The sequence below is a fragment of the Eschrichtius robustus genome, chromosome 12, assembly GCF_028021215.1.
Source record: "Eschrichtius robustus isolate mEscRob2 chromosome 12, mEscRob2.pri, whole genome shotgun sequence".
In the NCBI taxonomy this organism is placed as follows: Eukaryota; Metazoa; Chordata; class Mammalia; order Artiodactyla; family Eschrichtiidae; genus Eschrichtius; species Eschrichtius robustus.
This window is the reverse complement of record NC_090835.1, coordinates 48,987,647-49,001,281: the sequence shown is the minus strand read 5'-3', so window position 1 is coordinate 49,001,281 and position 13,635 is coordinate 48,987,647. Positions and strand designations below refer to the sequence as shown.

The following is a 13,635-nucleotide window of genomic DNA, read 5'->3' as shown; positions in this document are numbered from 1 at the left end:
CTCTGCCTCCCAATGGGAGGAGTAGCGAAGAATTAGTGGCCATCTTTTGTCTATCACATACATGATATTCAGAAATATGGGCAAAATCTTAATCTTTTCTGTAAAACTCACTATGGCAAAGGATGATTAGCCTAACTGGAAGTTTTGTTGTTCTGAAGTAGATGAAACCTCATCTCTCTTCCATCGTGTCATAGATAAAATTATGATTGAGCTCCTTGGAGGAAAAAAAAGTAAACCTCGGTGCAGGGTTCATGAACGCACTCAACATTCAGAGTGGGTAGTCTGTTCAGGCACAGCGACAGTGCAGTAAGGAGCTCGGCAGAGGGAGTTTCTTTAGGAAAAATATTTTTCTCCTGAAGGACTAACTAAATAGAATGACTTTATAGGACACTGAAAAGGGCAAATGAAATGTAGGATTATTCTGAAGACCTACATATTCCTAAAACTTCAACTGCAGACCTCTTTTGTTTTTTTATTTATTTTATTGAAGTGTAGTTGATTTACAATGTTGTGTTAATTTCTACTATACAGCAGAGTGATTCAGTTATACACATATATACACTCTTTTTCATATTCTTTTCCATTATGGTTTATCACAGGATATTGAATATAGTTCCCTGTGCTATACAGTAGGACCTTGTTGTTTATTCATCCTATATATAATAGTTTACATCTGCTAATCCCAAACTCTCCCAATCCATCCCTCCTCCATCCCCCTCCCCATTGGCAACCACAAGTCTGTTCTCTATGTCTGTGAGTCAACTACAGACCTCTTGTCAACTTGGATTCCTATGTCTATAACCTAAGAAACATGCATTATGTATAGAGGTGTAATATATTGACAGTTCAGTGCACAGAAATCTGTTGATTAATGGGCCTAATATTTGAGTTAGATGGGAGGTCTAACTGCTTCTGGCTTATTACCGTATTTCACATATCATTCCCTCCAATCCTTTCAAGGGGAAAGTCACTGCATGGTACCCAGTTGCCACTGCTAATGAGTAAACACTTCACTAGAGCCTTTGAAGACAGGTGGGCAATGTTCAAGTCCTCCTTCCTTTCTAGAACCACGTCTCTTAAAGTTCCCTTTGGTGTAGCTCCTGACACTGCTACCTATGGTTGCTTGCCATTGCCTTGAGCTCATGAGCCCAAAATGGTTGTTCCCCAAAATGTACAAGGATGGTGGCGTGCTATCAAAAACAGAACAAGGCAGCTGGCCCAGTGCGGATGGATTTTCTGTGCCCTGCAGGCCTGCGGGTCAGCATGCTTTACACTTGTGAGCTGGCCGGTACCTTCACTCAGCAAACAGATCCCTGCGAAGTGGCCGGGCTCGGGGTGAAGGGACAGAGGTGGTAAGCAGCAAGAGCCCTCACTCCGTCGTAAAGACTGGGGAAAGCAGTTAAGTGACCGAGGCTGAGCCAAGCACATCCTGAGGGGTAAGCAGCACTTGGCCAGTCAAAGAGCCTGTGCCACACCTCCTACATGTCGCCGTGGTGCCACCAACATGCCCATCATCCCCTGTTTATCTGAAACAGAAACCCCTTATAGGGTCAGCAAATACCTTCTCCAGAGCCGAACTCCAGGCTCCCTGCCTAGTGCTCAGCCTCCTTCTCTCCTCCAGGGCCTTCCAGAGGGTCGGCCGGTGGCACATCAGGCGCTGTCTCATGCTTGGCCGCAGCAGGTCCTGGCTCCGGTGCAAAATCCACAGCGAGGGCCCCGAGCTAACCAGACCCTTCTTCACATTCTGAAATGGATCCTAATCAGCCTTCCCAGAGCTGCGCTGTTAGCAGACACTGGGAGCCATAATTTAAACTTTCTGTGCGAGGATTACAGTAGCCTGCCAAGCCACCGTGCAGGAAGAAAACTTTGAAATAGGAAACTCTTTTAAGGGAGAAAAATCCAAATGAGTCCCCTCTCCTTTCGTTTGGCTCCTGTTTGGGTTTGAAATGGCCTGGGCCCTGTGCCTCTTCAAGACAATCGTAAAGGCCTGTTTATAGGAGGAATTTCATTATTCAGAGGGTATATGTGACTTGCACCTTTAAAAAGTGCCTTCAACTCATCAAGCCAGCCTTTGAGTCAAGTGGTGAGAGAGTGGAGATGCTGGGATGTTTTTCCTTCAAGAGGAAAAGCCTCATTTAGGGCCCCAGGCTTCTCCCTCCCTCTCTCTCCCCCTCTCCTTGCTCCCTTGTACAGTTTGCCAAAACACGCAGGCCACCACTCAGTGAAGGAGAAAACTCTGCATCCTCCTCTACTGCTTCCAGCCCAGGAACCTTTCCCTTCTCTCCTGTTGGCCCCTTTTGCCAATGAGATGGCCTGGAGCAAAGGGCAGTGCCGTGGCCTGGCCAGCCCCATGACCAGCTTCCTCCCAAAAGGCCCAGGACCTGCCAGCTCTGCCTTCTCACAAGTGGTATAGAGGTGGGCTGTGCAGTGGGTTTGCCACCGTCCTTCAGAAGGACTGTCTCGAACCCTCTGTCATCTGGGCCTGTTCCAAGAGCCTGCTGCTCCAGAGCTGGCTTTGGGCTCCTGGTTTTCATTTAAGAGCATTCCTGCTGACCTCAAGCAGAAATACTTGGAAAAATAAATCTGTGAAATGGCCCAGCGGATGGGTAGGTTTGGCAGCCCCTCCAGGGGTCATTGGGGTTATCACCTGCCCTCCAGCTGGGCTGTGAGAACCCATCCTTGTTTCTCCTGCAGAGAAAATGAAAATACACAGACATACAGCACACACACACACCCTTCGCACTGTCTCAATTAAGACCATGTGCCAGAGACACTCAGTGGGGACTTATTTATGTTTGGGAGTAAATATTGGGCTGATGTTGCACTGTTGACATCTCGAGACAGAGTCGTGCTATGTAAATAGTCAAGGAACTTGAAAGGACCCATAAACATGAGTCTCTGTGTTAGTCCAAAGAAGGAGTGTGTCCAAGGCCCTTGGAATAGCTGCCCAGGAGGCAATCCAAAAGCCAGGGAGGAGGGGGTGGGCATCTCCCCAGAGACCAGAGGCCGTGGGGGTGTGCGGCCGCCCTTCACTCACCCCGAACTGGGCTGGGAAGGAGGAGGCTGGTGCTGCAGGCTGTGGACCCCAGAACCCAGTCATTCTCGCTTATTCCTGGGCCCCAGGCCCCTCTCAGAATCTTCCTAATTAGGGCCATTCAGGGGAAACCTTCTGTTTCCCTAGGAGTTTTCTGGCAGCTTTTTTGACACAAGTTTATATCAGAAAGTTGTGTGAATCTGTCAGGAGGGCTGAGGGAGCTGCCCTGTGGGGCCGCAGCTCCCCCTCAGGAGCAGCACAGACAAGAAGCCAGAAAACCCCTGCTCCCTCAGCTTGCAGGGGAGCCAAGTTTGGCTGGAGTCTCTCTTCCTGTAGGGTTTTCATGAGTGTTCCCTCCGCTACAGACAGCAGTTATTTACAGAGCCTTTTGCCCCTCAAGTGGCAAAGCAAGCCCTGGAAGGATCCAGAAAAAGTGCAGGAAAACACATACTCCACTGGACTGGAATTGAGTGAGGGGCTGCTGAGGGTCCGGCTTAACTGATCACGGCCCATTTCCCAGCACCCTCAGTGTGGGCTCAGCTGAGTGGGAAAATGTAGGTTTGCCCAGCATCTCTCCAAGGTTTTCCCCAAAGTAACCATGAGTACTAGTGACGGTGAGAGTGTAGGCCTGCTGCAGGAGAGAAATGTATTTGAAGTCTTGAGTTATCTTAGTGTTTAAGAGTTTTAGACTTATTTATACTTTATAACATATCCATACTTTAATATAAAAATTGGAAATTTAATTTTCCAAAAACTCTTTGAGAAAAAATGATACCAGGCGAGGACTCTGTGCCCTGTGCCTCCTGCGTGTGAGGACTGGATACACAGCTGTATGGCCCATAGGCTGCAGTCCCGAGTTTGCTTTGGGGACCAACATAAAAAGCTTTCATTGTGTTTCAGAGCTAGAAGAGGTCTGAGAATGCCGTCGATCTCTTGGGCAGAGACAAAGACACTGAGGTTCAGAGCCAGGAAATGACCTGCCCTGTGGCCAAGCGTGAGCAGTACTCAGAACTCCAGGCTCGCCATGGGGCACCTCTCCTGTCCAACCCTTCAGAGTAGGTCCTATGGCACTGGGCAGGCCTGGCATGACACAGTTGTTTGGGGAACCCTGGCTTGGTAAACTCAGAGCCTGGGCTTTGGGTTCTATATCAAAAGCCAAAACCGGGCTCTAAACAACAGCACGAAGGTGATATTCTCTTTTTCTGAAATGGAATTCGTTTGATCACGTAAGAAACAATATTAATTTGACAGAACCACCTCTAGACTATATGGCACCTTTGTGCAAACGAGTAAACAGCGCCCCTTCCTCCAGAAGCTTTACTTCCATCTGTCAGAAAATTCAGAAAATCTACTGATTTTGTTAGAAAAAGACACCCGACTGCCATCTGCTGGAAAATAGTTGTCATAAGTTTACACGTCCATGATCTCTCTGATATGAGTGGCACCCTCCCCCCTTATATGCAGTGCACAGCCTGCGCTACTGTACCCGGCACTCCCTAGTCATGAGAGTGATCTGTGTTTTAAGAAACGGTCATGGGCTCCAAAGAAGAAGGACAGACACCAGTGGCAGCTCCAAGCTTCCATCTAAAGATGAGACTACACACAGGTTATGTTGGGAACAGGGCTCTGGATACCCTGCCGCACTGGAGTGGGGTGGAGAGTTTGCAAGGCTGTTTCTAAGAGAAGCTCTACGGTTACTGCCAGCCGGGGTAGAATTTTCAAGACTAATGCTGAGGGACTTCCCTGGTGGTACAGTGGTTAAGACTCCGAGCTACCAATGTAGGGGGCCTGGGTTCGATCCCTGGTCAGGGAACTAGATCCCATGTGCATGCTGCAACTAAGAGTTTGCATGCCACAACTAAGGAGCCAGCGAGCCACAACTAAGGGGCCCGCCTGCCGCAACTAAGACCTGGTGCAACCAAATTAATTAATTAAATTTAAAAAAAAAAAAGACTAATGCTGACACCATACCACTTGAGACAAAAGAGCTTGCTTTTGGATGCCTACAGGAGATGATATGCCATCACTTTGTTGGTAACGAGTATGACACACATAAACATGAGCACAGGAGAGCCTCCTGTGAGAGTTGGGCCAGGCACTCTAAATCCTTGCTAGATTGCACACGCTGTATCAAATCCTTACACCAGCATAGCTGTGAGAAGGTGAGCCGACTCTCGTCCTCCTTAGAGATGAACAAGAAAAGTCTGTTCAGCAGGACAGGGCACAGTGATGCTCTTTCCATCTGGAGCCCTGTCAGGCTGCCCCTCTGCCACCCTTCCTGTGGGTGTTGATTCATTCAGTAAGTCAGGCAAAAAAAAAATGGAGTTCTGTATCAGTTAACTCTTGCTATGTAACAAACCAAAGTTTAGGGACTTAAAAACAACCACCATCTACATAGGTCGCAATTCTGAGGGTTGGACTGAGCTTAACAGGGCGGTCCTCCCGTCTCAGCAGGGCTCAAACCTACACCTGCAAGCAGTTGGGGGCTGGCGAGTCTAAGAGGACCTCAGCTGGGTGGACTCATCTTTCAGCAGCGAGACCAAACTCATTCACTCGGAAGCCAGGCAGGGTTCTGAGAAAGCAAGTGGAAGTGTGCAAGGCCTTTGAGGCCTAAGTGTGGAACTGACAGGGCATCACTTCCCATGCACCCAACCGTCATAGCAAGTCACGACTCAGATTCAAGGTGTGGAAAATAGACTCCGTCTCCTGATAGGACTTGCTGCAAAGCCACGGTACAGGACGTGGATACAGGGGCATTTTTGCAACTTATCACTGGCACTAAGTAGCGGTGAGATGCTGAGCTCTGGGGATAAAAAGCACAAATCCGTAGGAGTCCTAAGACAAATGTGAAAGATGATAAGAGAGCAGACAGTTAAAGCTCTGCTTGATTGGTGCCACATTAGAGATATGTTACTTCTCTAGAGTTAAAGTGAGTAACTGGAGATCACTGAAACATCACACTATCCTCAGGTAGAGTCATGTGCTAAAGAATCTTATTCTCATGTTATATCCAGCCTTCTTTCTATGATTATGTTCTCCTCAGCTCAGAAGGTGCACATGACACATTCGCCCTGTCAACCACATCTTTATCTTTCAAGAATGAGATTTCAAGCAGTAACTTCTGAGTTAGACATTTCCATGAAGTCTTGGGTCGCTTTCCTGGCCTCCCTTGGGTATGCTTTGAGGATGACAACAATGACCTTTTTCTAATTATCCAGAACATTCAAGCCAAGCCTCCTTTGCACATCCCTTGCAGAAGGGAGAAGGTGGTAAGAGATTTAATGAGAGAAAAGTATATAGGGGTGTCATAAAGTAGGGTTCTGACAGATGTGGTCTGATGCTGGGAGGACATATCCAAGGAACTCAATGTCTGTGAAACGGGCCTTGAGGATCGAAGCTCAGAGCACAAGACCCTTGCCAGCTGTTCTGTGGAAGCTTCCACTCCCTCCCAGCCATCAGACTGCTCTCAAAGGGAACTCTCAGGACTCCCTTGGCAATGTGGGTGGAGGTGACCAGCGCTGTCTTGGCAGCTCTCTTGACTGTTCTCATTTTCACCTGGGCCAGTAAGCCCCTTTCAAGGAGTAGGAAGATGGTGCAGTGAGACTGTGGATGCTTGGTTCATGGTGAAGGAGTGTGAGGAAAGATGCACAAAGGAGTTAGATGTGCCCCCAAGCCTGGGTTTGCTTGACAATTTGTTTAGGGCAGGTTTTGTATATGCATCCCCCATTGGCAGCAGATTGCAGAGATTATTAGTCTCAAGGGTTTTCAAATATGACTATGGAAAGTATACACCAGTGACAGTGTGGTACCACAGACCTGCAGCACAGCCTCCCAGCAGCGAGCCAAGTGTGCATGTCTGTTTCAATTCCCCCTATTCAAGAGGATCGAAACAAGGATTTGAGGGCAAGTCATTTATTTGGAAGATAATCTCAGGAAACAGTAATAGGGGACCAGGGAAGAGAGGGCAGGGAAGGAAGCTAATAAAGGATGTGTTATCAAGCTGGTTACCACTGCGGGAAAGTTCCACGCAGAGCGTGCACCTCAGGGTTTCGCACCCAAGGAGAGAGGGAGCTGGGGTATTTGTACACCAACTCCAATCAGCCATGTTTAAGGGCAGATGCAGGAGGATGTCTGATCTCAGAAACAGAGGCCACTAATGCTAGGGAGCACAGGACAAGAGATACCAGGTCTTCCTGAGCTTGGGAGAAAAGGTCAGCTTTGGGCTACAAAAAGTTACTTTTATATGGCAGTAGTGCCTATGCTGACTATGTGAAAAGAAATGGAAATTCATCTTACCCTGTATGAAAAGCCATAGACATCGGAAGGAAAGGTCTTTTCAGAACTAAGCTAAAAGAAACTGCCATCGTGGCTCAGGAGGAGTTGCCAGTTTTAGGGGGGTACACACTGCCAGCTGTGTGCACGGCAGCTCAGCAGCTCACGAGGGTCACAGATTTGAGCGAAAGATCTAGAGGACAGCAAGATAGGATGCAGACCTGCAGATACTTTAAAACTCCTATTGTATGAGAGCAACACTTATCAAATTATTCTGCAATGGCTAATCTCTCTCAGGATATTAATAGGTTTATCAAAAGCCAGATAAGCTTGGGAAATATCAAGTCCCTGACTTTCTTAATCCTTTCCTAAAAGGTTGATTTGATCCTTTACTGTTCTACTGTACATTACGAATCTCTTAAAGAAAGAGTGTATCGTTTCCAAACTTATTTGACCGTGGAATCTGTTTTACTCCCAAACAACCTATGAATAGCTCAATAACTAGTGTTCTCCAGCATACAGTTTGGGAAACACTCCACCAGAAGCACATTACAAGGAACAAACAACTTATCATAAGAAAGCTTGCAGGAAGTCCATGCATTTTGAAAAGTGGTTCCACATAATGCTTTTTCTAAATCAGCCCAATCTGAGGAGTTGTGAGCATAGATCATGCCTCCTCCGGGTCCAGGTGGCTTGGGAATCAAAACAGTTGATTCCCCAGCATCTCTAACCTGGCCTCTCCTCTTTCTGCCTTTCAGATGGGCTTCTTTCGCAGAAGGTACAAAGAAATTATTGAAGCTGAGAAGAACCGTAAAGAGAATGAAGACAGTTGGGACTGGGTCCAGAAAAACCAGTGACCTGCCACCCCAACCCACCCCGGTCATGTGGCCCAGTGGTTCGCCTGTCTTCCTGATCTTTGTATCTTCCATATTTGGAAGAAAGAATCTTCTCCAGATTTTTCGGAGGCCCCACGATGCTGTTCTCGTCCTCGTTCTCTCAAGCCCAGGTGCCAACCTGAGGCAGTCACTTCGGCCAGGTCACCTGACTGGAACCACCACCACTTCCTTTTCCAGCTGAACTCGGAACTTTGGAAAGCCGGCTGCAGAGCCAGGCGATATTTATGGATGCAACATGCGTGGTCAACCCTCAGGGGAAAACTGTTACCTAAAAGTATTTTTATAAATATAAGCCTTTTATACTGATTATGTCTTTATATTTGTATCGATGTTTTATTATTTCTATTAAATGGTTATATAGTTCACTCAAGCACTGATATCTGGCCTGAAATCTTGGAAATACTTGTATATTCATACAAATGTTAAAGGATAAAGATCTTACTGTACTTTGGAACTTGCTGTTAAAGAAGACTCTCAGATGAAATCATCTGAAGAAACCTCACGTGATGAATCCACCCAGCGGGTGGTGCTGTATATCAGCTGTGGTTTGGGGCTGAGCCCGAAGGCATCTCACATCTCTGTTGCCTGGAGTCAAGTGTGGAATAATGTGCTAAAGAACCAAGAGAGTTTTTTCATCTGTACCGTTCATTGGAAGATTCCCAGCAGGAATTTGGATGGAAAAACCTGATTCTTGAGGTCTGTTCTGCATCACCTTATAGAGCAGACATTTCACCCTCCTTCCACTTAAATTAAGACATGAAAGCTTGGAGCAATGCCATTTCATCACTGGTAAACCTCAGAATGGCATCTCATCCTGGACATCGTGCATCAGAGTCCGCACACCACCGGGACTGAATTGGTGCCCACCAAGCAGAGACTTGTGTCTGAGTGCTGTGATGTGTTATCTTTTCATGTTAATTTGAGTCCAGAGGTCTCCATTGTCCCCGTCACTCGTGCTGTCCCAGCTAATGGTAATTGCAGTGTCCTTCCCAGAGATGACCATTCAACCTGTCCTTATTTTTTTTAATCATGTCTTAGGTGGAGTTCTTAAGAAGTGGACCCTGAGACAAGGATTTTCATGCAGTAACTTATTAAGGAAGTATCCCCAGGGCACACCAGTAAGGACACGAGGGAAGCAGGACACGGAAGGGGAGGAAGACAGGTAAGGGAGCCATTTCAGGGCAGGTCCCGTGCAGGGGGTCTTCAGCCTGATCCTGCAGGGGGGGCTCTGGAGGGTAAGTTATGCCTCAGAGTTGTCCCAACCTGGGGCAAGGGAGCTGAGCTTTCATAGTCTTGTACCCAGGGGAGATGTAAACTTTCTGCTTTCACTTCCTGCCAGCAAAATAGCCCCAGTAGCTCAGGAGCGGTCCTCAAAAAGAGGGCTGCACGCCCAACCTGGGAAGCGCACAGAAATAATGCAAAAGAAATGATGCAAAGGGATCTGGGCATAGCACTGACGTCCTCGCCTATCCCCTGTACAGGTGAATGCTGAGTTATGGCCTTCGCTATCCAAGCTCTCTGTTTGACAGTGTTTATTACCAGACGCACAGTGCTGTCCAGGTTTGAGTGCAGTGTGATTCTCTGAAAGGGCAAGGTGGTGACGGATGTAGCAAGCTCAACACCATGCCTGGCCCGCAGTGAACATTCAATAACCATGAGCAGCCCTGGCTGCTGGAAAACCATCTGGTACAGGGGAAAACGTGCCTAAGAGCAGGGTCTGACAGAGTCCTTAGTCACTTATCACAGCCTGCTCAAGCCCCGGGTACAAACAGATGGCATCAGATGAGAATGAAACAAGAAACAAGACCAGGCATCTTTCTCATAGGGCCTTGTTGACTGGGAGCTAAGATGTGCAGGGGCCTGTGAGTATTGTTGAAAAGACACAGAACTCAACTTCAGGGGAGACAGGTTTTTCCAGACACATAGTTGGCTAATGCTTGCAAAGATATCTAAAGTTTTGGCAAAATTATGAGGGTGCTGGGCGGTTGCAAACCTGGCGGGGAGCACAAGTGTCTTTTCGTTTCTTACGCAGTTGACTCTGACACAGGAAGATACAGAATGCATCATGCTCCCCTTCCAGTTCTCACTCAGGGTTCACCTCTGACAGATGTGTATGGGGCCCCTGCTGTGCGTCAGACCCTGTGCTAAGTGCCGGGGGTTCCCCAGTGAACACCACCCCACATTTTGCCCCAGGGGAGGCAGATCTTCCCACAGTGGCGCTCAGAGCGTGAATTCCTTTACGAGACCTCATCTGCAGCCTTCCTTGGACGGACTTCTGCTTATTGTTTCATGTTGTCCTTTAATAAATCATTTAGGATTCTTAGGTGGTAGGCCTGGGACAGCTCCATCAGCGGCTTTGGCCAAATGCACAAATAGCCACAGCCAGCCTCCCGCAAGGGGTGCAGACGCATGGGAGACAGTGTAGCAGGATAACTGGCGGGCACGCGGTTCTGCCAGCCAGAGGGGAAAGCCTCACCGGGGGAGGGGCAGTCTCCATAGCCAGTCTCAGAGCTGGGATCCATGTGCTTCTGGGTGGTTCTGAGTGGTCGGCACACGAGTGGTCACATACCCAGGAGATTACTAAGGCTAAATAGGGCAGTTTTTAAGAAAATCTCGCTTGGCCTCCACTGGAGGAAATACTGGCAGCCCCTCTGGAACCTGTTTGGGGAGGATGGTACATCTGCTTATCTCCTGATGCTGAGTAGGCCGGGCAGCAGGGACTGGGGAGCTGACCATTTAGCACAGAGATAGAGAGGGAAGTTGAGCAGGTTGTCAGCGCTCTCAGCTTGGCCAGTTCACCAGCTCCATCCAGTTCAGAAGCCCTCAGTAGGCTCCTGGGGGAAGCAGACAGGATGGGTTGGTGTGTCTTTGTTCCTTCTCCAGAGGGTTCTTTTAAAATTCCACAGTGCCTTCCAATTTCCATCTTTCCTGCTTCTGTGGGTTCACTGTGGAATGCTATCTGATGTTCTCTTGCACAGCATTATTTAAGTCTGCTTCAGCTTTCTGGTTGTGTATTCACTAGGGTTATAATCAACTGTCAGAAGGATTGAGGTGCTTTTTAAATATGAAGAAAGGACCTTTGTAGAAATTAAGTGAAATAATGCTCCCTTTTCAAAAATGATTCACCTATGCTCAGTTTACATGGGACTCAGGAGTTTGGAACATCGCCTAAGTGAGCCCTGGACCTGTCGCAGAGAAGAGGCCATGAGGTTCAGGAACGAGGGGACACTGGCAGGAGTGAGTGGGTCCAGTGGCTTTACGGTGACTGACAGGCACACGGCCAGAATCACTTGCTACTGAGGTCACTGAGGCTTTCTCAGTCAATTCTTCAGGAAACTTCCATCAGCATTCTGAAGTTGAGTAACCTTTGTAGAAAATCTGATGGAAAGTCCTCCTTCACCAAATCATATGCAACCTTCAGCCCTGGAGCCAGAGGCAAGGAGGTTCAAAACAAAACCAGCGGGCCTCCTGGAAACATCTGGGACCTGTTTTCAATGTGGATGTGTAGCAGATCCCTTAGGTGGTTGTGATGGGTGCTGATATGCTACCTGTGGAACCGTAGCAATGTCATTTTTTAAAAAGTTTATTCTACTTTTATTTTTGGATAAGGCATCATGGCAGGGCAACACAGTTACACTCAGGTTACGTGTAAAACCTACACCTGATGAAACCTGCACCTAATTCAGACTTCCCGAAATGTAGAGGCAAAGCAAAGGATTGGTATTTGGGGGAAATGGCCTTTTAGCAGATAAAAGGCAGAAAATGAGCGTCCCTTAGAAATGCTCCGAGTATGCGGTGTTTTAGTCCATGTGTTGTTTTGCTATATAGAGCAAGAATATACACAGTGGAGAATATGTTCTGAAGCAAAGAATGGCTGAAGGGTTAGGATACAAAGGCAGTAGGGCCAAAATGAACCTTCTAGAATGTCTTCTGATTTTCAGCATGTGAGGGGGACAATGAACAAATGTCCCACGTGATGCAATGCTTTGTAGCATGATCTAGATTTCAGACTGTGTTAAGGTTTTTTCAAATTCTAATGTGCACGGTGTGACCAGCAGAGTAAGTTTAAAAGCTTTAAGAGTGTGATTAATTGCATGGCAGGCACCCACGCTAACTTCACTTCCAGAACTTGATTGATGCATCCATGTACGTTTCCGTTGAGGAATTTCAGTGGGAGGGGTGTTCCTCTTCACAAAGTCACATGTATTCAAGTCTGTGCAGTCACTTCTAATTCACTTGCACTGTTTGGGAAATGCAGGTTTACAAAAGTACGTGTTTGGAATAAAAAAAAATGGCTACAAATGATTTGGGAGTTCAGTCTGTAATTTCTTTTGCTACTGAAGAACTTGAGCCTTTTTAGGCTGTTAAAGATGGGGTTTCGGTGTAATACAACATGAGCATTTAAAGAGCCCATGCAGGTTCATCTAATTGCACATAAAGAACCCACTCAATGTGTCCGAACTGTCCCTAGTCTTTGGCCTCCACTCCATGGTCACCACCTTCTCTGTGCATCACCCACCTGCCCAGGGCCACACCTGGGACCTTGGTCTTAGGATGAATGTGCCCAAATTAAATGCGGCTGATTCCTCGTTTTTAGTAGACTGCTTCCTCATGTGTCCTCCAGTCATGAAGCATTTTCCCGGAAGCCTTTTGGTAGCATCCTTACACATTTACAAACATTGTGTTCTCTTAATTTTTGATCCCCTCCATCTGTCTAGTTATGTCCCTGTTCTTATCTCAAATATTGTTCATTTGTGTGTTTTTCTCTTTTTTCTCTAGATGAGACCAACAAAGATCTATTTTATTGGTCTTTTCAAGAATAAGCCTTTGGCTATACCAATCAAGTGTACTGGTTTTTGCTTCCTATTTCATTAATTGCTGCTTTTGTACTTGTTAAGATTTATATTACTCCCCTGTGGTTAAAATTCATACACACACACACCCCACACACAGTATAGAAGGGGGTCTGAAAAGACACACACCAAGGGGATAAAATTGGTTGTCTTTAACTGGGTAGGATTGTCAATGTTTTTGCTTTGCATTTTGTTTTGTTTTTACTTGTCTGAATTTTCATGTTCTACAGTGAGCATGTATGTCTTTTGTAACAATGAAACATATGCAAATTACTTTTAAAATAAAGTTACCTCTGGGAGAGTATGAATTGCTAAGCCAAAAGAGATCCCAAATTCTAGGTCTCGAAAGAAAGAGCTTTGTTTGCAACAAAGAGCATTGATGAGCCTGACACTTAGGACGATGGTCCAGTGAGAAATCCCAAGATTTTTAATTCGGATGCTTCCTGGCTTAACAAGACCTGCCAGATCACTAATGCTGATTAAGTATGCTTCTCTTGTGTTGCTCCACCTGTTTCCTTCAGCCAGGAAAAGGCCTTGACTAACTCAAAGGAATCAAAGATACAAAACTAAGAGGAAGAAA

At 46.8% G+C, this 13,635-nt stretch overlaps 1 protein-coding gene across 1 annotated transcript in view; it reads left to right on the top strand.

Annotated features, from left to right (window-relative positions):
• Positions 1 to 12,507, top strand: part of ITGA9 (integrin subunit alpha 9) — a 354,422-nt gene extending 341,915 nt beyond the window's left edge. The window contains exon 28 of the mRNA XM_068558926.1: positions 8,065 to 12,507. Coding sequence (XP_068415027.1) covers positions 8,065 to 8,163 — 99 coding nt within the window. The 3' untranslated portion in view covers positions 8,164 to 12,507. The remainder of the gene's footprint in view (positions 1 to 8,064) is intronic.
• The last annotated feature ends 1,128 nt before the right edge of the window (positions 12,508 to 13,635 follow it).